The 22,289-nt window shown below is 42.4% G+C and overlaps 2 protein-coding genes across 2 annotated transcripts; one reads left to right on the plus strand and one right to left on the minus strand.

The window, feature by feature from the left end:
* Positions 1-5: 5 nt before the first annotated feature.
* lgi2a (leucine-rich repeat LGI family, member 2a) lies at positions 6-13,345 on the plus strand. The gene is made up of 8 exons (XM_088346654.1): positions 6-2,417; positions 2,497-2,568; positions 4,368-4,439; positions 4,508-4,579; positions 6,349-6,420; positions 6,487-6,653; positions 8,017-8,181; positions 8,262-13,345. The coding sequence occupies exons 1-8, from the start codon at positions 2,248-2,250 to the stop codon at positions 9,077-9,079; spliced, it is 1,608 nt and encodes a 535-aa protein (XP_088202780.1). The 5' UTR covers positions 6-2,247; the 3' UTR covers positions 9,080-13,345.
* Positions 13,346-13,543: 198 nt separating this feature from the next.
* On the minus strand, positions 13,544-21,531 carry LOC148356384 (uncharacterized). The gene is given in 3 exon segments (XM_088348427.1): positions 13,544-16,541; positions 16,544-16,683; positions 21,470-21,531. Coding segments are annotated over 2 exon segments (294 nt in total). The 5' UTR covers positions 16,674-16,683; positions 21,470-21,531; the 3' UTR covers positions 13,544-16,377.
* Between the last annotated feature and the right edge of the window lie 758 nt (positions 21,532-22,289).

Here is a 22,289-nt window from a genome sequence, read left to right on the forward strand (position 1 = left end):
CCCAAAGATGAATGACAAGAAAGAGTACTGCGTTACTCCAAAAGTAACTTGTTACAAATTGCTGTATTTACTCTGATAGAAGCCAGCAGCTTTAAACTGCTTTAAATTCGAAGCATACCTGTACACCAACTAGTGGAAGCAGTAAACCCGTCCTATTTCTTGGCTTGTGAACTCTTGAGAGATTATAAACGAACACTTAGCCGAGACACTCCATATCCATTTTGTCTCTGGGCTTGAAACCACTTAAAAAGCTCCATTTCCATTTCTGGGTACTATCAAAGAGGTTTTCTTTTCTCAAGGCTTACTGCAAATATAATTTTACAAATAAAAATGTCCAAAATCCAGCACACTTTTACTCTAAATTATGTGCTCCAATTTGGCCCAATGATGTAATTGTTTCTGTTTAACCCACACCCTGTCGCCCGCACGTAGCTTAGCATTTGCTACTGGCGACACACAAAGAAATATGTGCATATAAGATGACTCTCTGATTTCAGTATTTTATAGTCTTAAATTTGGCTTGGATTAGAGTATATACGGTTGGGAGGTTATCGTCACTAGGAGATATTTAGCATTCTCATACTCCGTTTAAGAGGGTACCACCAAAACTGTTCAGTTGTATTTTGTAGGTAAATATAAACATCTTTCAGAAACAGTTTCCACTGGATCAAGGGTTATATTTGGCAATGTAAGTCAAGCAAGGTACGTGATTATAAATTATCTGAATTAATAAAGTAGCTAATTAACATAGTAATGCACTAAGTACTAACAACAGTAGAATTTGGTGCTGCTGATCAGTAAGTATCAAGCCTCTGGAAATGATTTTAGTATGATAAATCTCCAATAGATGGCAGAAATGGTTTTGATCAGATCTTTGTTCACACATCAAGGACGCTTGTGTTGAGAGAGTGTGGTGGGCACTGAATGACCGCAATCATGTGATCACGTCACCGGAAACATCAGGTGCTGAAAGGTTCTTGCAATTGTTCTTGAAATAAAATATTATTTTGCAAGAAAAGTGCACCTGGCAGCAGCACGGCGGCGCAGTGGTTAGCGCTTGTGCGGCACAGTTCATGTCATGGGAACCTGTCGTGGGTCCAAATCCAGCTCCAGACTTCCTGTGCGGAGTTTGTATGTTCTCCCCGTGCTTGCGTGGGTTTCCTCCAGGCACTCCGGTTTCCTCCCACGTTCCAAAAACATGCATTTCAGGTGAATTGGCCGGTCCAAGTTGTCCCTAGGTGTGAATGAGCGAGCGTGTTGTCTGTCCCTGTGTGCCCTGCGATTGGCTGGCAACCAGTTCAGGGTGTCCCCTGCCCACTGCCCGGAGATGGCTGGGATGGGCTCCAGCCCCCCCGCGACCCTAATGAGGAAAAACGGTACGGCTAATGAGATGAGATGAGAAGAAAAGTGCACCTGTGTTTATGGAAATTAGATATTCCCGGTATTGCAAAAGCAAAGAAAAAAGTGAAAGTTCTGCTTGAAATTCATCCTTTCAAAAAATCCGTATTCTCTAAAACATTCTTGAAAACTATTTTCTAGAAACTTTGCAATCCTCAACTTTTGTTTATTATAAACAATGGTAAAAGCTTGTCACACGTTTTTTTTCTAATGAACGATTAAGATTCAAGCTTTCTTTTCCTATGCCTATATAGATGCACAACTAAATTCTTTCTAGGCTTTCAAAAATGAGTCAAACTAGCAAATATTAGCTGGCACCCGCACTTCCATTTGAAACGTCTGGCATTGAATGAGTTAATAACGCGTTATCGTATTTGTGACTGAGAAAATTATTTGCGTTCCAATCAGGAAAGCGTTCCCCTGAAACGAATCAGTCCCAACACTGTTTATCTGGTTGTTTTGGGCACTAATTGTCTTTGTTTATTGTGCTCAATGTTTTGGATTGAGCTGTTGTACTGCATTGTGGTCTTTATGGCGGTTTACCAATTTGCACAATCCCATTATGCTGCATGGCGTGGGTTTGTGGGTTGGCTTCTGCAGTAACCAAATAAAAGGATGCTTTGAAACACGCGTGCATGCATGCTCTCAATTTTGTGGTGCAACTACAAGAAGACGATTGTTTGAGTTTCAATAAAAAATTAAAAAAAACGCTCGGGGGGAAGGGGAGTCCGCTGCTGCTGATTCGCTGCCGTCCCGCGTTGCGTCGCGTGCTGCAGGGTGGAAACGCACCAGCCAGCCAGCCAGGTTCTTTCCCGAGTCCCACATGCAGCAGCATCCTTCGCAGCAGGAATGCCGCCGACTCGAGCGTTTTGGTTTTTGCTTGGCGTTTTGCTTTGCTGCAGCAGCCTGGCCAAAAAGCCTGCAAAATGCCCTTCAACTTGCAGCTGCTCCAAGGAGTCCATCATTTGCGTGGGCTCCTCCTCCGTACCCAGGACAAGTCCCGGCGACATTATCTCCCTGTAAGTAATAGGCTGACGCATTTGCGATGCACGAGCAGAAATTGAAAAATCCTTTATATGATGATATATGTGTTTGCAGGAGCATCGTCAATGGCACTTTCCCAGAGGTCAAAGAGGCCATGTTCTCGCACATGCCGTCACTCCAGCTTCTGTAAGCTCCCTTTTACCCAGTCCGTTCTTTTTGGGGTTGCTGTCGTTTCAAATTGATGTCTATGTATAAAATGACGTTCTATTAGTACGGAAAAATTCCCCCCATGTGTATTTTAAAGGATATCACACGGCGTCTGTTTGTGTTGCGTGTCGTTGCTCCTGCCGTTGTATATGTGCACATGTACTTTGGGGTTTCATGATCTTGTGTATGTATAAAATGGCATTCCATGAGTGCCCAAAATTCTGCTAATGTGTAGTTTGACTATGTCATCCAGCGTCCAGTGTTGCATGTCGTTGCTGTGTGCATATGTCAAGTGTCATTCCTCGTGTCTCTGTTAACGTTGGTTATATGGTCGAATTTTGACTTTCATGCAATCGTTATTTTATCTATAAACAGGAATTTGGCAATAATGGAACCCCATTGTGCAGGTTACCCTTCCACTTCTGCTGATGTGGGGTTCAGCGATAGCGTGCGTAGTCCATAAGTGTTGCGTATCATGTGCATATGTTTAGTGCTGTTGTTTGTCCATCCATCCATTATCTGCACTGCTTATCCTCAGTAGGGTCGCGGGGGTGCTAGAGCCCATCCCAGCTGTCTTCGGGCAGTGGGCAGGGGACACCCTGAACTGGTTGTCAGCCAGTCGCAGGTTACTCAGAGACAGACAACCATTCCCTCACTCATTCACACCTAGGGACAATTTGGACCCAGACGTGCATGATTTTGGAATGTGGGAGGAAACCGGAGTGCCCGGAGGAAACCCACGCAAGCACGGGCAGAACATGCAAAATCCACACAGGAGGTTCGATCCCACGACCTCAGAACTGTGCCACACACGCGCTAATCGCTGCGCGGCTGTTGTTTGTGTTGCAGTTAATTTTCGTTTTATGTGTGCATGTATCTACCGGTCGATCTACGTTCCCTACCCTCACCTATAGTCATGAACTGTGGGTTATGACCAGAAGGACACAATCCCGGATGCAAGTGGCTGAAATGAGTTTTTTCCGCAGCGTGTCTGGGTTTTCCCTTAGAGATAAGATGAGAAGCTCAGGCTTCCGAGAGGGACGCTGTGTAGAGCCACTGCTCCTCCGCATTGAGAGGAGCCAGTTGAGGTGACTCGGGCATCTGATAAGGATGCCTCCCTCGGAAGGTGTTCCGGGCATGTACCAATGGCAGGAGGCCCCGGGGGCGACCAAGGACACGCTGGAGAGACTGTCTCTAGGCTGGCCTAGGAACGCCTCGGGATCCTGACGGTTGAGCTGGAGGAAGTGGCTGGGGATAGGGAGGTCTGGGCTTCCCTGTTAAGGCTGCTGCCCCAGCGACCCGACCCCGGATAAGCAGAAGACAATGAATGGATGGATGGTGTGCATGTATCATGACTTCTACGCAGAAGACACGTAACGTGCACTTATACAACCAAAGTTAACATTGACACGAGCAACAACACTTGATATATGGAGGCAGCACATATCATTACTCCCTTTTTATTTTTGTATGTGTGTTTGTTTCATGCTCATCAGTATAAATCTTCATAGAACTTTGGCCGTTCATGCATATCTTTGATTCTTCCCTGACTCAAGTAGTCAAGAAACTAGCAGAGGTGAAAGGCAGTGTGATACTTTTAGCCCCCCAGAAGATAAAAATAAATAAATACATACATACACATTAGATGAAAAGGCACAAAGTAATCATGTTGTTGGGGTGGGGCAAATCTATCTTGAGTACTGCCATGACAAGAAGTCGTGCTTTAAATTGAATTGACACCAAATTCAGCCATTGAAATGCCTTCACTTTCACGACAGGCTCCTCAATTCCAACTCGCTCTCCACCATCAGGGATGATGCATTCTCTGGCCTTCCGCATCTCGAATATCTGTAAGTCATCCATTGGTTAAAAAAAAGTGATTGTTGATTTTGTCCACTGAGCTTTGGTTGTTGTGCAGGTTCATTGAGAGCAACAGGATAGAGACCGTCTCCAAATTTTCCTTCCGAGGACTACGTGACCTCACCCACTTGTATGTGTTTCATCTTGAATTGACCTTGATTTATTTACTATTTCTTATCAATAGATATTTTCTATGATGTCATTTATATCCCGGCAACCTGAGTAAGGCGGAAATACTGGATGGTTGTAAGAGTACCTCATCATTATTGTGATTGACATTAGAAATCTAGTTATCAAAGTAGTTTGGTCTTCGGTCTGGGATAAGTTACGACAACATATGATCACTGATGTACTCGCTATAGAAAAGCGAATAGTGTATGGCATGGGTGTCCAAACTTTTCAGAATGCGGGGCCAGATTTGGTAAGCTTAAAATGTGTGAGAGCCAGTTGAATTTTCTGGACTATTTTTATGACCGAGTCTTTAATAAATGCTCCCTCCATGAAAAGTTTGCGGTATTTGGCGATTAGTGTCGCCTCCTCGCAGCTCGCCTTTGTAGCATTTTCATTTGACTCATAGTGGTCGTTTTTTGGGTTTCTCCCCACCAAAAGGGCTGCTGAGGAACTAAAATCAGTGTTGCAAATCTTGCTGTAGATTTAATTTTCTTTAGTGGATCCACCAACAGCGTTCAGTCATTCGGATAGTCAGGTTGGTTGTAAACCTATATTTCAATAGACATAATTTACTTTACTTTTATTTTAAGTACCAAATAAACAATAAAGCCATTAAATGATATACATTTTAAAGCAACATTCACTATCCTAGCTCCCCACAAACGATTGAAACAGAACAACTACAATACCCATAAATCACCCCACCGCGGAAGTGCAGTTATATGACCGAGCAGAGTGTAAACATTCGTGAACCGCAAAATTTAACGAAAAAAGCGATCACAAAGACAAAGTGTTATTAAACAGCTTAAAATGACAAAAAACGATGCGTGCTCACAAAAATAATAACAACAATCGAACTGGAGGAAAATGAAGGAGGACTTAATGGTAGCGTTTTGCTTCGCTTTACGCACGCTTAACTTTTAAGTTTTCTTGGCTTGAGCTCCAATGCACATTAACATGCATGCTTTTTTAAATTCCTCAAGCAAAGTTATTTCGGGTTTGGTGAAAAAAATAATCCAATATTTATTTGCCCTTGAAGTGAAGGCCCTCACAGTCAATTTCCTTTTTTTTATCTGCAGTCGCCATGTCAGAAATGGGGACGCTGGCCAAAGGGCTACTGCCACCATCTAGTGAAATTGTACATTTATTTTATACTGCGGTCAACATTACTGGCAGGCGCTATTATTAATTTCATGACAAATGCCGCAGGCCAGTAAAAATGTTCGACTTTAGACATTACTAGTGTATGGGTTAGGGTTCAAAAGCGATCTCTGTTGAACGGTGCATCATCGGTAAAGCATTTTAGCATGCCTAGGCCAGCGCCGTGGGACGCATTTCATCAGTTCGAAGCCTATCCACTCACCGGACAAAGATGTACTCTTTTTGGCTAGGCTTTCAGGGACACACAAGGCTTTCCTTAGAACTTATTTCGGCAGAGAAACTGGCCAGGTATTTCCGCCTAGGGTTTATGGCACACGCCTCCCCTGCAAGCAAAGTTCGCACTCTGGCCTCCACTTACCAGGTAACAGTCCCTCAAGAATAAACAGAAAAGTCCCCAAAAACAACGCCACACATTCATTCGCACATCCAACAAAGTTAGTGTAGACCTGTCACAACATCAAACCGTGTCTGGTGAACCCATCCAATATGGCCGACTGTTTACATTCAGAGATGCGCGTGACATCATACGAAAAAAATCAATTGTTGTGTTTGGTAAACTGGTCATAGGTCACTCGCAAACAACAAGATCGAGGCGCTGCCTAGGGACCTTTTCAACGAGCTGGACTCTCTCATTGAATTGTAAGTTGGGCGTCGTGAGCATGTTTCGTTCGTGGTGTCAAAAAAACTGGGGCCTGTCTTCTGCAGGGACCTGCGAGGTAATGTCTTCCAATGCGACTGTCGTGCCAAGTGGTTGATGACGTGGTTGAAAAGCACCAACGCCACCGTGTCCGACGTGCCGTGCGTCGGGCCGGAAGACGTCATGGACAAGCGCCTCAATGACATGAGCTTGCAAGATGAATGCGTCTCCACGGGTGAGAAAAGGCCAGACTGGACAAGTCTCTCCTGAAGAATCTAATTTGAAACAGTTATGTTTTTTTATGTTTCTAACTACTCTAATCCCTAGTTTATAAAGGTTAACGGGGACCAAAACCCTCCACAATATGCAAATATATGTAGAGGCTCACCTTTGTGTTTAACATGCGCTCTGCTGACCCCTGCTTGCAACAATAGTCGACCGGGGATAACGGATCGCGGCCGTAAAGATTCTGTTCATCTTAGGCAAAAAGAACGGAAAAATAAGTCGCAGGCATGACAAAAATTTGCGCTTTCAGCCAACACAGGGCAGTTCATGACACGCTTTAGGGGCCCAAACTGAAAATTTAAACTTCTGTTGGCCCGTGCTTTCAGCAACAATCGCTAAAGATAATGGATCGCAGCCACAACCGTGTTTTCTGTTAGGCGGGCCAAAACAGCAAACTCGGGATATAGGATTAGGGACACTGTATTAGATTACGGCTGCAGTTTTAAATATGTCCACTAGATGTTGCAAGAGTGTTCAGCCACTCAATTCCCAGGCTTTCCAGTACTCTTCACTACTTTTCTCTGCCTCAATACTTTTTCATACTATTTCGAACTTGTTTAAACTTTTCAGTACTTCAGAAGAGGTTTCAAGACATTTAGAACTTTATACTATTCTGTACATTTTCCTTTTTTATACATTTCAATTTTTGTGTACTTTTTAGTCCAATTTAATTCTTTACAGACATTTTTTATACTATTCATAAATTTCAGTACGTTTTCACATTTTTCATTATTTCTCCGTACTTCATACTTTTACTAGTTTTATTTTTACCTTTTCCACGCTTTTCAGTACTTTCTCGTAACGTTTCATACTTTTCAGTACTTTTCTTTAAACGGTAAATGGTCTGCATTTATATAGCTCTTTTTAAGTCAATCAAGACCCCCCAAAGCGCTTTACAATGTGCTTCACACTTATCGATTCACACACACACTTACACACCAATAGGGAGTCAGCCATGCAAGGCCTACCTGCTTATTGGGGGCATTGGGGATTCAGTGTCTTGCCCAAGGACACTTCGACATATAACACGGAGGAGCCGGGAATCAAACCTGCGACCTCTTGATCCCAAGACGCGTGCTCTACCTCCTATTTTCTTCTTTTCAATACCTTTTCATATTTTTTTACTGATTGACCAAACATTAGTTTGACACTCCTTAGGGCCTAAGTGCTTTGAGGGGCCTGAAGGGCTACCAGGCATTTCTTAAGCAAATCAAAAAACATCTCGGAGGTATTGCTACATATGGATCTTGTACAACAGCGTGTTATCGTAAATTGAATTTTTGGGTGTTGAAGATGAGAACTCTCTCCGTTAGATTTCGTCCTCCATCAAAGTGTGAGCGCCGAGTCCCTGTCAGTCGACACGTTCGACTTCAAGAACGACGTCTTCGTTGCAGTCGCTGCTCCTGGCGTGGAGAGCTGCATGGTCTTGCAGTGGGACCACATTGAAATGAACTTCAGGACTTACGATAACATCACAGGTAAATCGATAATCTGCAGGATTAAACAGATGCAGGGGTTCTGGACTCAAATCTGTCTTGTTCCCTGGTCTTTCTTTCAGGTCAGTCCATCGTGGGGTGCAAGTCAGTGGTGATCGGGAACCAAGTGTTTATCATTGTGGCCCAGCTCTTCGGCGGATCTCACATATACAAGTTTGACGAGGACCAGAGCACGTTCACGAAATTCCAGGACATCGAAGTGTCCAAGATCTCCAAACCCAACGACATCGAGGTGTTCCAAATCGGCACAGAGCGTTTTTTTGTGATCGCGGACAGCTCCAAAGCGGGTCTGTCCACCCTCTACAAATGGAACGACAGCGGCTTTTACTCCTACCAGTCTCTCCATGAGTGGTATCGCGACACGGACGCCGAGTTCCTGGACCTGGACGGGAAAGCGCACCTGCTTCTGGCCAGCCGCTCGCAGGTTCCCGTCATCTACCAGTGGAGCCGCAGCAACCGCAAGTTTGCACTGCAGGGCGAGATCCCCAACACGGAGGACGTGGTCGCCGTCAAGCACTTTCGAATCAAAGACGAGCTCTACCTTGCCCTCACGCGCTACATCGGGGACTCCAAAGTCCTGCACTGGGGCGCCAAGCAGTTCTCCGAGATCCAAGCGCTACCTTCCAGAGGCGCTATGATCCTCCAGCCCTTCTCCTTCAAAGAGCGCCACTACCTGGCTTTGGGGAGCGACTACACCTTCTCGCAGATCCTGCTGTGGGACGAGCAACAGAGCGCCTTCGAGCGGTTCAAGGAGGTCTACATCCAGGCGCCGCGGTCCTTCACCGCCGTGTCCACGGACAGACGGGACTTTATCTTCACGTCTAGCTTCAAGGGGAACACGCAGATCTGGGAGCATGTCTTCATTGACCTGAGTTCGTGAGCTCCCCCGTGACACATCGACAGGCATGAACAATCCAAAGTCTTCCGCGAACGTTTGAGGTTGCGCTGGCAAATGGGCAAAAAATTTACAGGAGGTTTCCGAGCCTGAAGAGAGACTTTTTTTCCTGTAGCTAACGTTCATGGAAAATAGCGTGACAATATTTAAAGCAGTGGTCCACAAACTTTTTTTGTACCATAGACCGGCCTAATGTCTATTAATATTGTCACATAACATTAGTGATATTAACAATGATAATAACAAAAAGCCTGAAACCACTGTGTAATCACTAGACCAATAGGAAAGAAGATGACCAAGGAAAAGGCATTAGGTTTTAGCTCATTATCACAATATTTTCAGTCACGGTAACATCCTGAAAGATATAAATCTATCTATCCATCTACCCTGGTCGTATCCTTTGAGAGGGGTGACCGACAAACACATACAAAAACAAAGAAAATAAAAAATAAATGGGAAAAGTAGCAAAAAACACATACATTTTTTGGGACCATGGCCAACCCAGATGCCCAAACACCCAAACAAGTGAAGCACCTCCGCACCCAAGTTGGTCATGCTTTTGTCCCTCCAGATGAAAACGGGACACAAAGGTCATGTCACTTGGGTCAGGGTGGCACAACACACTCCTCTGTTCAACAGCAGGGACCGACAGCTTTCACTGGTTTACCCCTGCCACATCATACAGGTGCCCTGGCCATTCCTTAGAACCCATCCAAACATCCCACTATCCTTTCACAACACCTTGTCACTCATTTCTATCACCAACTAGAGCTCTAGCTTCCACTAGATTTAGACCTCTTTGCTGCAGTGCACTCATCACACCATCCATCCACGTCAATCGCTGATATGTAAATAAACGAAAAAGCATCATGAAGGGAAAAAAATATTTGGTGTATCTGATGATGAATCAGACGTTGAAGGACATTAAATAAATAGATGGTAAATGGGCTGCATTTATTTAGCGCTTTACCAGTCACTGAGGACCTCCAAAGCTCTTTACAATACACTTCACACACACACATTCACACTCACACACCATTAGCAGAGTCAGCCGTTCAAGGCATTAGGGGTTCAGTGTCTTATAAGTACATTGTAAATTTTATTCAGGTATTCTGTTCATAGTTTACGTTGGTTACATTATTTTAATCATGGGTCCCACATATTCAACAACGTAGAACCGTGAGTACAAATATTGTATTTTCCCCATGTCATCTACATCCCTAATGGTTAAAATTCCGCGCTCTCATCACCGCGATCCGGGTTCAATTTAGATTCAGATTCAGAATATTGTTTGTCGTTGTCAAAAAACAACAAAACTCCATTTGGAGCATCCGGTCATCCATTCACACTTAAAAGAAAACACAAAGATCCACAGAATAAATATCCAAAATAAATATAGATATCCATCCATCCATCCATTATCTGCACCGCTTATCCTCAGTAGGGTTGCGGGGGTGCTGGAGCCCATCCCAGCTATCTTCGGTCAGTGGGCAGGGGACACCCTGAACTGGTTGCCAGCCAGTCGCAGGGCACACAGAGACAGACAACTCACTCGCTCATTCACACCTAGGGACAATTTGGACTGGCCAATTAACCCGATATGCATGTTTTTGGAATGTGGGAGGAAACCGGAGTGCCCGGAGAAAACCCACGCAAGCACGGGGAGAACATGCAAACTCCACACAGGAGGTTCAATCTCATGACATCATAACTATGCCTCACATGCGCTAACCACTACGCCGCCGTGCTGGCCGTTATAGATAACCAAATACCCAAAAATCACCCGATATAAACATTAAAAGTAACATTTTTGTTGCATCCAATTCTGTACAAATTTGGTCAGCGATATTTTTAGACTCATCATTGCTCAAATACTGTTAGACAAAAATTTGCAGTATACACTAGTAAATACGGTAAAAGTAAAAAGTAAGGCAATTTTTTTGCTTTCTGTGCGCCCCGATACTAAACGACCCACAGCCCAGTACCGGTTCCTGGCCCGTAGGTTGCGGACCACTGATTTAAAGTACCGAAATTTGGAAGCATAGCTTGTACTATAGCACAGTAAGACCCTTTAATCAGTGTATTCTTTGCTTCAGAATGCACTTTGCATGTTAGCTTTGCACCAAGCCTTTGTTGAAAAGCAGCATAGAATGTTCTTTTCTCCAGTTGAGCAAAACCTTTTGAACAACCCAGGTAAAGATTGTTGAATTCGCTCACGGAAGCGCCTCAAATTTTTTTTCCGTGTGGAAATAACCCACGAGTCTGCCTCTACTGCTTTTGTTTTATCCAAACGTGAGGAGAAAAGTAGAAATGGAAAGAAAAGTCTACTGTTATCCTTTGTGAAAATCAGTGGCTTGAACCGAAAAGAATAATGTGCTGTGCCCACCCCTGCTCCCAGCAATTGTCAACCGGAGATAATGGCTCAACGCCACAACCACGCATTGAATTTTAGTCAGGCCAGAATGGCACGCCTACCGCTTAGCAATATGGGTTCGTGGCTAAATGATGGTTGAGTGTTGTTAAGTTTTTCGGTAGATGGAACAACAAAAAACAGGAGCCAGGCCTGACAAAATTTCAATCTGCAGGTCCCCGCGTGCAGCAATCTGTGATCTGGGATAATGGATTGCGGCCGCACGAGTGCAGTTCACTCTTTGGTGGACAGAACAAAAATTGTGGTTTGTTGGCCCCCGCTCGCAGCAAAATGTGATCGGCGCTAATGGATCGTGGAATATTTTTTAACGCCCAAGGAACTGAGGCCTCAAAACAAAGCGAGAAGTAGCAAGGGATTACAGTACGGTACAGTGGAACCTCGGTTTTCGAACGCCTCTCAGTTCGAGCAAATCGGTGTCCGACCAAAAATTTTGAGAAATTCTTGTTTCGCTGTTCGGTCAAGAAATCGGAGTTCGAACGCTGATAATGCGTGAGCGCGTATGCTAAGGTGCGATGCTGAGCGGCGTACGGGTGTTTTATCCCCTTATTATGACTCCGAAGAAAGTCAGTGCAAGCAGCAAAGTTGCTACAGGTGAAAAAAGAAAAGTAGTGCGTACAACTATTGCATTTAAGAAAGAAATAATAGCCAAATATGAAGGAGGTGTGCGAGCACCTCCTGCTGACCACCACAAAGGTAAGAAGTCCTATTCATAAAATTACGATAACGCGAACGTACGATTAGCCTGGGTTAGCTTTAAGTTTACGTTAAACATTCAGGGTGTTGGAACGGAGCCCCCTTTCCAATGAACCGCACACCACTTGTTGTGGAGACCCGGGTGCTAAATGACTCGTAAACGACCTGTTTTTTTAATTTTTACACGTTCATGTTAGGGGAATCTTTCGTACGGAAGATTACGATAACGCGAACGTACGATTAGCCTGGGTTAGCTTTATGTTTACGTTAAACATTCAAGGTAAACATTCAGGGTGTTGGAACAGATTAAAGCGATTTACATTATTTTTAATGGGAAAAATGATTTTGGTGATCGAACAAATTGGTTTTCGAACAGGGTTCTGGAACAGATTATGGTCGAGAACCGAGGTTCCACTGTATTTGTCTTTTAACGACCTCCATGTTGTTGGATAAAAGGACATCTTCTGATATCTGCTGTTGCCTTTTTAACGCTTTGTCTTACTTTTTATGTCTGGAAGCACAAATCTCTTAAGGGAAAGTGTGTATTATTTGACCACTAGATGTGGCTGCATTGTGTAATGCATTTGAAAACGAGTGCCAAAAACAATAATACAAACTACGTAGACTCAAATTGATCCCAACGCACCATTTTGCTTGTAATTGTTTTGTCGCAAGGTTTTTCGGTTTTCGGGTACGCATGGCAGCAAATGCCAGGCAATTATGTCAGCTTCTTTTTTATGAGGCTCATATGTAAAAATTGCTTATGAGTATTTTTCAAAAACGGTAAGTTTATATATAAGCTCATTTATGTTTGATTGTCATTTAAATGAATATATTTTTGAATGAACAAAGTTCTTTGACTTGACAATAGAAGTCTTTAAATGATACACACTGTCCCTTTAAATTTGCCCCGCTAGTGCCGGCATTTTAGATCGTAGCATCGCTTAATCCGAATGTAAATTCACCGCGAGCTGAATTTTCCAATGTTTTTTTGTCAACGCCGGTTTTCTTCGAGCATGACGGCAAATATTTGAAACGAGTGATGTCTTTTTACAAATGTAAGCATTGTAAATATCCATTCAAGCCTTCTGAATGTCAACATAACAATAAAAGCAAACGTAACAAGACTGGCTTGACTATTACGCCTTAATTTTAAAATAAATTCAGTTCCATTAACGATATCAGTGGCAGTTGACAGTAAGTAAGTCAAGGTTTTGTGATCCCAGCCAAGGACTGTTTTAGTAACTTGAATCTTTTCTGAATAGACGTTAAGTTAATTTCTGGGTAGTGAGAAAGTATGTCTTTGAAATAAAGGCCGGAGACGATTAGCTTTTTCTTTGAAGGTTTTATTTACAGAATATTCTGTGCATGAGTGAGTCACTGATGGTTCACAGGTGTGAAGACAAAATAGCTTAGCATCATTCTTATACTAAAAGGGCTGTCCAGAGGCTGAAACAGAACTAAAACTTAAAGAGAGTGAAAATTACCACAGAGCAAGAATCCTTGTCCAAATCAGCTTTAGCTGGCACATATATGGTAACACTCAAGGCCCCATCTGACCAAAAAAAGAACAACTGAAATAATGAAGAAGTTATATAATCACAACTAAATAATTGAAAACATTATACATTCATGAATTAATATCGGCAGTGACACACTTCAGTTTTTGCTACAGTGACTAGCAGGCATTAAAAAAAAACTGCAAATAAGTCTGGGTTTATATACAGTATATATATATACTGTTTGTACATATACATATATATATTACATATTATAAATTATATCCATGCATCTATCCATTATCTGCACTGCTTTTCCTCAGTAAGGTCGCGGGGGTGCTGGAGCCCATCCCAGCTATCTTCAGGCAGTGGGCAGGGGACACCCTGAACTGGTTGCCATCCAGTCGTAGAGCACACAGAGACAGACAACTCACTCGCTCATTCCCACGTAGGGATAATTTGGACCGGCCAATTAACCTGACATGCATGTTTTTGGAATGTGGGAGGAAACGAGTGCCCGGAGGAAACCCATGCAGGCACGGGGAGAACATGCAAACTCCACAGTGGGAGGTCGTGGATGGCTGGACTTAAACTCTGAACCTCTGCACCGTGGGGCTGTGCGCTATCCATGGAGCCGCCGTGCTGCCATATATATATATATATATATATATATATATATATATATTTTTTTTTTTTTTTAATTTTTAAGTGTCTTAGCATAAAAGCAAACTTATGATGCTTCTATTATACCTTACTTACTCATAGAATAAACTTAGGTGGCCGCTTAATTGTTTGTTTCTTTGTTTTGTTTTTAATTTAAAAAAAGTACTTTATTTGCCAACTCACCACTCTATGGAAGGCAGGGGTGTCAAACTCATTTTAGCTCAGGGGCCAAATGGTAGAAAATGATTCTCAACGGGGCCGGACTCGTAAATTGACGGCATAAAAATTGTAGTTTAGCTGGAGGGCTGGGGTTTCGTTTCGCAGGCTTACTATTTAATTATTCTGATTCACGAATTGATTAACGAATGATTCACTAGGATTCAATCTATTGTAGCATTTAATCGACTGCAACAATTGAATTAATTTCCACTACAATTCATTTAACTTGAGGAAACTGGTGAAGACTGACCAAAATAGCATACAAACATTTCTTTCAATGATTGATTTATTGATTAAAATTGATTTTAGCTTTTATTTTTATTTTTTATGCAAACTTTGCTGTTATATCATATCTATTACAGAAAGGAGCTAACCTCTCTTTAAACTTCTACAAAGACAACACGGTGCTACTTTTTTAAATTTATATTTTTCTAGCCATGACTCTTTGAGGGTTACCTCAATGTTCTCTGGTTGATTGATGGTAGTCAGCAATGCAGCTACAGTCAATGTTCCCTCTAATTTTCCACGGGTCTGAGCGTTCACACAAAGTCGGCGAGCAACGCTTGAAACAACAGTGAGCAACGGCAATCCCAAGTATGGCAACTAAATTATTGTCAAACATGTCCAAAACAAGTTACATTTTGCTGAGTTTTCGGCAATGCACTTTTTTTTTTTACTTTTGAATGAATTGACTAATGTATTATTGCAAAGGTTTTACGGCCTACAAACGTCATTTGTTTTTACAACAATTCTTTCACAAGATTTTCATTTTTTTTTTCCAGGTATCTTTTGACGCATAATACTAACATTTTTGGGGGCTTATTTAGTCGGTTGCACGATACACAACTGTATTTAATGACATTTTTTTAGTGGAAGTACAATGTTGGCAACACGATTGACTTGGTACAATTGGAAATTATTTGAATGCAACACAAACTTTTTCTTTCTTTTTTTTATTCCTTAAAAAAAATCTCATAGTGTTTATTTTTTCCTAGCTATTACTTTTTTCTTTTTGTTCTCTATTTCCTTTTTTTTTCTTTTGTTTCTTTCTTTTTTTTCTGGCTTTTTTCTGAATTATTCCTTCTTTTTTTCTCTTCCTTTTGTTTCTTTTTTCTCAGCTTTTCACTACGTTTTCATTTATTTATTGTTTTTGTTCAATTCCCCTCTTTCCTTTAAGTCATTTTGTGTACAATTTTACATAATATTTGGTTGTGTAGGGATTAAAGAAGGAAAAACAACCTGAAGAGCCGTTTGGGACCCTAAAGAGCCGGTTTTTCTTTAGTGAGCCGAGCCGAAGAAGCCGGTTCTCGAAAAACTCTACTGACTTTACTTTTCAACTTTGTTCGACATGGACTTCAAAATACCGCATTTAGAAAACAGCGTCAGGGGAACCCGTGTGTTTTTGCCTTCATGCACTGTAACTTTGACTTAATTCGCTTCTTAATTAGCGATTTCGAGCCCTGATTTTTGTGCGCTGGCTAGATTTTCTTGTGCGCTGAGAATGTGCAGGCAGTGCACGAATAAAAAACATTGGCTACAGTGGGTCCTTAGCAGACAGTGCCTGGCTTTGGCGACATCCTGTCGACTTGTTTTAAACTGAGAGTCATCGTGGCTGATTTTTCTCCTGTGCTTCTCTCAGCATCGTCTCGCGGGTCACTTAAAATGATGAAGTTGGGGATATCTGGTCTGGAAGCCATGAGTTCTCCATATATGATGCAACGTGTCCAGAGTCCTCCTCGCTCAAGAAGCAAGCACGTGTCGGTCTTCCGCCGACAGCCTCAGTTTGTAGCATCCACGGCGTTGACATTGCTGTCCAGCTGGTGTCGAAAAGACACCCTGGCTTTGGAGGAGAAATAAACGCGGGATCCCCGGGACAGGCCGTCCCCTTTCCATGACGTACCCGGGGCGGTGCTGATGTTCCTCTCCTCTGATCGACAGCAAGGTCAAAGTTAGCAGAAAGTTTGCATTTGGCTGACCTGAGCGTCTTACCTTCAGCTGTGGGAAAGCCTTTGCTTTTGCATCGCTCTTTGCAGTGTCTGTAGAAGGGGAAGCACTGCAGCATTTTCACACCCATGATGCCAAAACTGAGAAGAAAGAGCACACACAAAAAGGAGATGATTCCTTTTTTTCTGACTGACCCTACTGATCCAAGTGTAACCAGGGTTAAAAAGCCCTTTTTTCATGAACCGGAACAGGAGGAGAACCCAAATGCGTGACGTTTCTCACATTTATTTTACGGGAAATGGGCCAGTCATGCACAATCACCCAAACGCGGGTCATTCGGCGATCGTCTGGCGGAAGACGTAAGGCAGCAGTCTGGCGTGGAATGACAGTATGAGCAGATGTCGGACAGCTGGAGCGATACCGGACGGGACAGGACAGACAGGATTGATATCAAAACTGTATATTGAAATTAAACAGGACAAACTAGACGGGAACGAAACTGGAGATCGATATTAAACAGGACAAAATAGACGGGAAAAATACCGGACAGGAAACAGGCAGGGAACCGGACAGAATCAAAACCCTCGTCTTGCGGGGCAGAGGCTCGTTGACGGACTGACATAGGGTGGCTGAGAGCACTGAGCTTAAATAGAAGGAAAGCCAATCTGTGAAAGAGCCGCAGCTGGCGCCACACAGGCGGGCCAATTGGGCGCCATGGCAACCGTGACACCTTTTAGTGTTTTTTCATGCTGAATAGTGGTTCTTCCCACACTCCCAATAGTCCCTGAGTGTGTCCTGGCACATGAAACAACACCTAATTTTAATTATACAATCACCAGTCCACTATGCACTATATAAGCTTCTCTGGCTTCAGTCTTCTCGGTTGTGTGGGAGGCAGCCCAGCAGTAGCAGCTGGAAAACTAAACTATTGCTTCTCTTGAGGACCTGTTTGTGTGGCCTTGTAGTTAACTGAACTGAACTGAACTGAAATGAACTGAACTGGCCAGGTGCCTTAACTTTGACTCCAATCCTAAGGATAGCAAGCTGAGAAATTAGGCCAGGAGCCTAAGGACATACATATCTGTCAGCATCCTAAGAACCTGGTCTGGTAGGAGGCGATAGATAGATAGATAGATAGATAGATAGATAGATAGATAGATAGATAGATAGATAGATACTTTATTCATCCCCGTAGGAAAATTCACACTTCCAGCAGTATTCTTGTGTTAAAAAATAAAATGATAAAATAAAAGATATAGAATACAAAAATACCCAATATAACGTGTTGATAAAGAGCATGTAAATAGTGTTACGGAAAATACACACTGTAATAAAAATAGGGTAATATGCAAATGTAGGGGTGGGGTTTAATGTGGGTTTTTACTCCCCCGGGTGGAGTTAAAGAGCCTCATGGCATGAGGAAGAAATTATCCCCTCAGTCTGTCCGTGGAACAAGACTGTGACAGCATTCTGTCGCTGAAGCTGTTCTCCTGTTTGGAGATGACGCTGTGTATTGGTAGGCTCTTATTTTAAACTGAGTCATCGTGGCTCATTTTTCTCCTGTGCTTCTCTCAGCATTGTCTCACCTGTCACTCCTTCTCCCACCTATTCTATAATTTAAAGCACACTGATGCTTGATAATTTATTGCTCATTGCTCAACTCTAACTGGAAGAACAGCCATTTGGGAATTTGGTTGACAAATGAATTGTGCACACTGATTCCTGGGTTTAACTGCAGTTTGTGAATGTTTGTTCTTTGGCTGGAGAGGAAAGAAGGCTTTGTTGACTTATGTCAATGGGGTTGGAAGGAGATCTTATTTCTTGTAAATAGAAATATGCCAGAATCAACACAGGATTGTGTCTCAGAAAAGTGGCGTCACCCGGACAAAACTTCCACAGGTAATTAATGGGTAACACTTGTTGTCAGTCCCCCAAAACTGCAGTAGGGCAGCTGATATTGTTTTGCTAACTGACCTTTTTGTGCACATATTTCAGTCAAATATGTAGCCTTTTTGTGTTATGCTTGCACTTAAAAATGTAAAAATGGTACGTCTAGATCAGGGTCTCATACATGGTGCCCGTGGGCACCAAGTGGCCCCTATTAACAGCTGGGTAGCTCACAGACTAGTTCTGAAAATAACTCACCAAAATTATGTTTTAGTGGTTGACCGACCCTTTTTAAGCCTGCCCCTTATGAACAAACTGGTAATTATAATAACATGGTAACGACATAGTAGTAACAAGTTATTTTAGAAATGCATATCAAACTGGTAACTGTTTGCGCTAATTGGTTACCAAATAAAGCTCTCAGCGTTAGAAATACTGGTGACACCTGGTCTAGATGAACTGTATTATAGAAATACTGTATGTAAAATTTGGAAATAAACGCAAAAAAATAATGAGTAAAAACTTGAAAGCGACTGTTAAAATGGAATATTGAAACACATAAAACCTTTTTTTTTTTCGAATTAAAAATTATTTTGTTGTCAAAGTATTTGTTTTATTTTGAAATCGTTTGTGGAAAAATCAGGAAGTATTAATGATGTGAACAGTCAGTTCTTGTTGATTGTACAGCAACTATTTGAGTTCTTTATTTGTAATATAACGTAATTACCTCTAAATCAAGTATGTGGTACACATTTTAGAGCAAGACATAAGTCAAGTAACCATTGAGTTCATTTGGGGGAAAAACTTTCATAAGAAATGGCACAATGTAACTTAAATAATGTTCTATATAAAATAATAAGCTCTTATTTTGTTGGCAAATACTTTTCACATTTCTATTATGATTTCCCTGTGTCACGGTTGCCATGACGCCCAATTGGCTCCGCCCGTGTGGCGCCAACTGCCGCTTGTTAACAGATTGGCTTCCCTTCTATTTAAGCTCAGTGCTCTCACTCACCCTTTGTCAGTCCGTCAAGGAACCTATGCCCCGCAAGACGTGCGTTTGACTCTGTCCGGTTCCCTGCCTGTGTTTCCTGTCTGGTATCGTTCCCATCTATTTTTGTCCTGTTTATTATTGATCTCCAGTTTAGTTCCCGTCTAGTTTGTCCTGTTTAATTTCGATATCCTGTTTTGATATCAATCCTGTCTGTCCCGTTCTATCCGATATCTGCTCGGCTAATTGGTATCGATCTCGTCGGCCTCTGGCTTCCTGTCATTCCACGCCAGACTGCTGCCTAACGTGCATGACTGCCGCATCTCCCGTAAAAGAAAAGGCTTGTGTGAGAAACGTCACGCATTTGGGTTCTCCCCCAGTCCGGTTCATGACACCCTGTTTATACCTATATTATATTTTTTCACATGTTTACACAATTCTTGCAAGTCCAGTAAAAGCATTGGGAAAATGACTATTGCAACTTAAGATGAATACAATTTTCAAAATGGTACTATATATTGTTTTGCAAAGATAGTAATCAGAAAAATACTCACACTACTTTTTTTTTTTTTGCCGAAATGTTGCAACACTGTAAGTGGGTCATAAAAAACTATTGCAAAATAAGCAGCGAGCTTAATCATTTCTCGGTTAGCAACGCATACAATGTTTACTCTGTCCTTATACGGAGCCACGGGGGAGAGCATACAGCTTCATGTTGTGGAATGCCGGGAGCACGGCTTCAGACAGGAGAACCTTATAGAAAGTCTTCAACACAGACCAGAAGATCATGCGCTGCTCCCTGTCTAGTCTGGAGGACATCGCCGAAAATATTATTTACAACTACTCTCACCCTGGCCAACACTTCTCCTACGTATTGTCCTCTAGCATAAACTATACTTCCCTCTAAACAAGGACTAATGGGCTCTGAGACAGTTTCTTCTCCAGGGCCATCACCACCCAAAACAAGCACACACACGGTGATAAATATAAATTATATCTCCTTTATGTCATGTGTATTAACATTTTATATATGTACTCTTATTTTGGAGATGATGTTATTGGAGTATTGCTCTGATTCCTTTTGTCACGGTTGCCATGATGCCCAATTGGTCCTGTTGGCACCAGCAGCAGCTCGTTGACTGATTGGCTTTCCGTCTATTTAAGCTCAGTGCTCTCACTCTTCCTTTGTCAGTCCGTCAACGAACCTCTGGCCCACAAGACGTGGGTTCTGACTCTGTCCTGTTTCCTGTTGGTATTTCCTGTCCGGTATAGTTCCCGTTTAGTTTTTCCTTTTTATTGTTCTCCCCAGTTTTCGTTTCCGTCTAGTTTGTCCTGTTTAATTTCGATATCCTGTTTCAATATCAATCCTGTCTGTCATGTCCTGTCCGGTATCGACCCCATCTGTCCAATTGGTATCGATCTCGTCGGCCTCTGCTTTCCTGTCTTTCCACGCCAGACCACTGCTTCACATGCATGACTCCCCATTTCCCGTAAAATAAAAGCTTGTGTGAGAAACATCACGCATTTGGGTCCTGATCCTGTTCCGGTCCTTGACACCTTTACACTTTAGTCCAGATGTATTTTATTTTTTAAGTCTTTATGACATGTTTATCCTGGAGTGCCACGTCTAATACTTATGTAGATAATGTTTTTATCAACGACAATAAAAACAATTCTAATCACTGTCTGTCCCTCATCCCCAAAGACATCCACCTCGAGAGGAATACAAAGCCTGTGACAAGAACATTTATTGCACTATTCTTCCGATGCCATTACAATTTAGGCCAGTCTCCAAAGTGTAATCAATGTACACTACGTAGTTATCAATGACATTAAATACAATTGCACTGACAATTCTGAATTAGAATTAATTAAGCCAACGACACAGACTGCCCTCCAGGCTAGGACCTTCTCTTGTTTTCCAGCTGCTGACCTGAATAACGCATGCAAAATCTCTCACGTCAACAGTGAGCTAATGAAAGTCTATGAGTGGCACAGAGACGGAGCGGAAATAAATATTTTGCCAACCAAATATAAAAAATACTCACCTGAATGCAAGGGAGCAGGATGGAGTGCCAGCTCAAAGCCTCCTTGTGTTCTCTGAGCTCTCACTGACCTTTAAATAGCTCAACTCCCAATCTAGGACACGCCTGCTTTTCTCTTCTTCTGCCCTTCAAGCTTTTGTTTTAGTGCCTGATATGAACTGAGGCGAGTATTTATTTTCTAAAATAATCACTTCATCATATACATGTGGCTAGTTTACTGATTTCAATATTTAATTTACAGTGACAGTGCATCAATTTTTATTTATTTTCCAAATTTGGAAGTATACTTCTGGTGTTGAGTACAATTACATTTTTTTTACTGCAAAATATTCTATTCTTCTTGCATTTCCGATTTTATATACTGTATTTACGGTAAATCGCGCTGGATTACAGGGTGCAGTTTCAACTTTTTGGTGCTTATAGTTTGGAAAATACGGTAACTCTTCCATTGATCATGTTGTGATAGTAAATGTTATTACAAAGTCAATTATTCACTGGAGCAATAATATTCTACTTATGTTGTCTACAGGACTTGCGTTTGCTCACTGTTGACGTGAGAGATATTGCATGTGTTATTCAGGTTACCAGAACAGAGACAGGACCCACTTGCGTACGTTTCTCTCAGTTTTATTGGGAAGAAGGGAAAGGATTGCACACTCGATCCGGTGATCGCTGGTCGCGAGGAGCAGGTCGTTCTGAACGCGGAAGTGGTACTTCCGTGGCATGCGATGGCGGTGTTAGGAAAAAACAGGCCAGTAGCCAGGACAGGAGAGCAAAAAAACGTGGTCGGGATCAGAAAACGGGTCGAAGCTGGGAAACAGAC

This window comes from Urocampus carinirostris, chromosome 11 (assembly GCF_059441175.1).
Source record: "Urocampus carinirostris isolate Australia breed hairy pipefish chromosome 11, RoL_Ucar_1.0, whole genome shotgun sequence".
NCBI lineage: Eukaryota > Metazoa > Chordata > Actinopteri > Syngnathiformes > Syngnathidae > Urocampus > Urocampus carinirostris.

Bases quoted from the DNA above. Each gene is read 5' to 3' on its own strand.
- lgi2a (XM_088346654.1), top strand. From the start codon at position 2,248: ATGCCGCCGACTCGAGCGTTTTGGTTTTTGCTTGGCGTTTTGCTTTGC. The intron at 2,418-2,496 runs GTAAGTAATAGG...ATGTGTTTGCAG, and splicing joins CCCGGCGACATTATCTCCCT to GAGCATCGTCAATGGCACTT. The intron at 2,569-4,367 runs GTAAGCTCCCTT...CTTTCACGACAG, and splicing joins ATGCCGTCACTCCAGCTTCT to GCTCCTCAATTCCAACTCGC.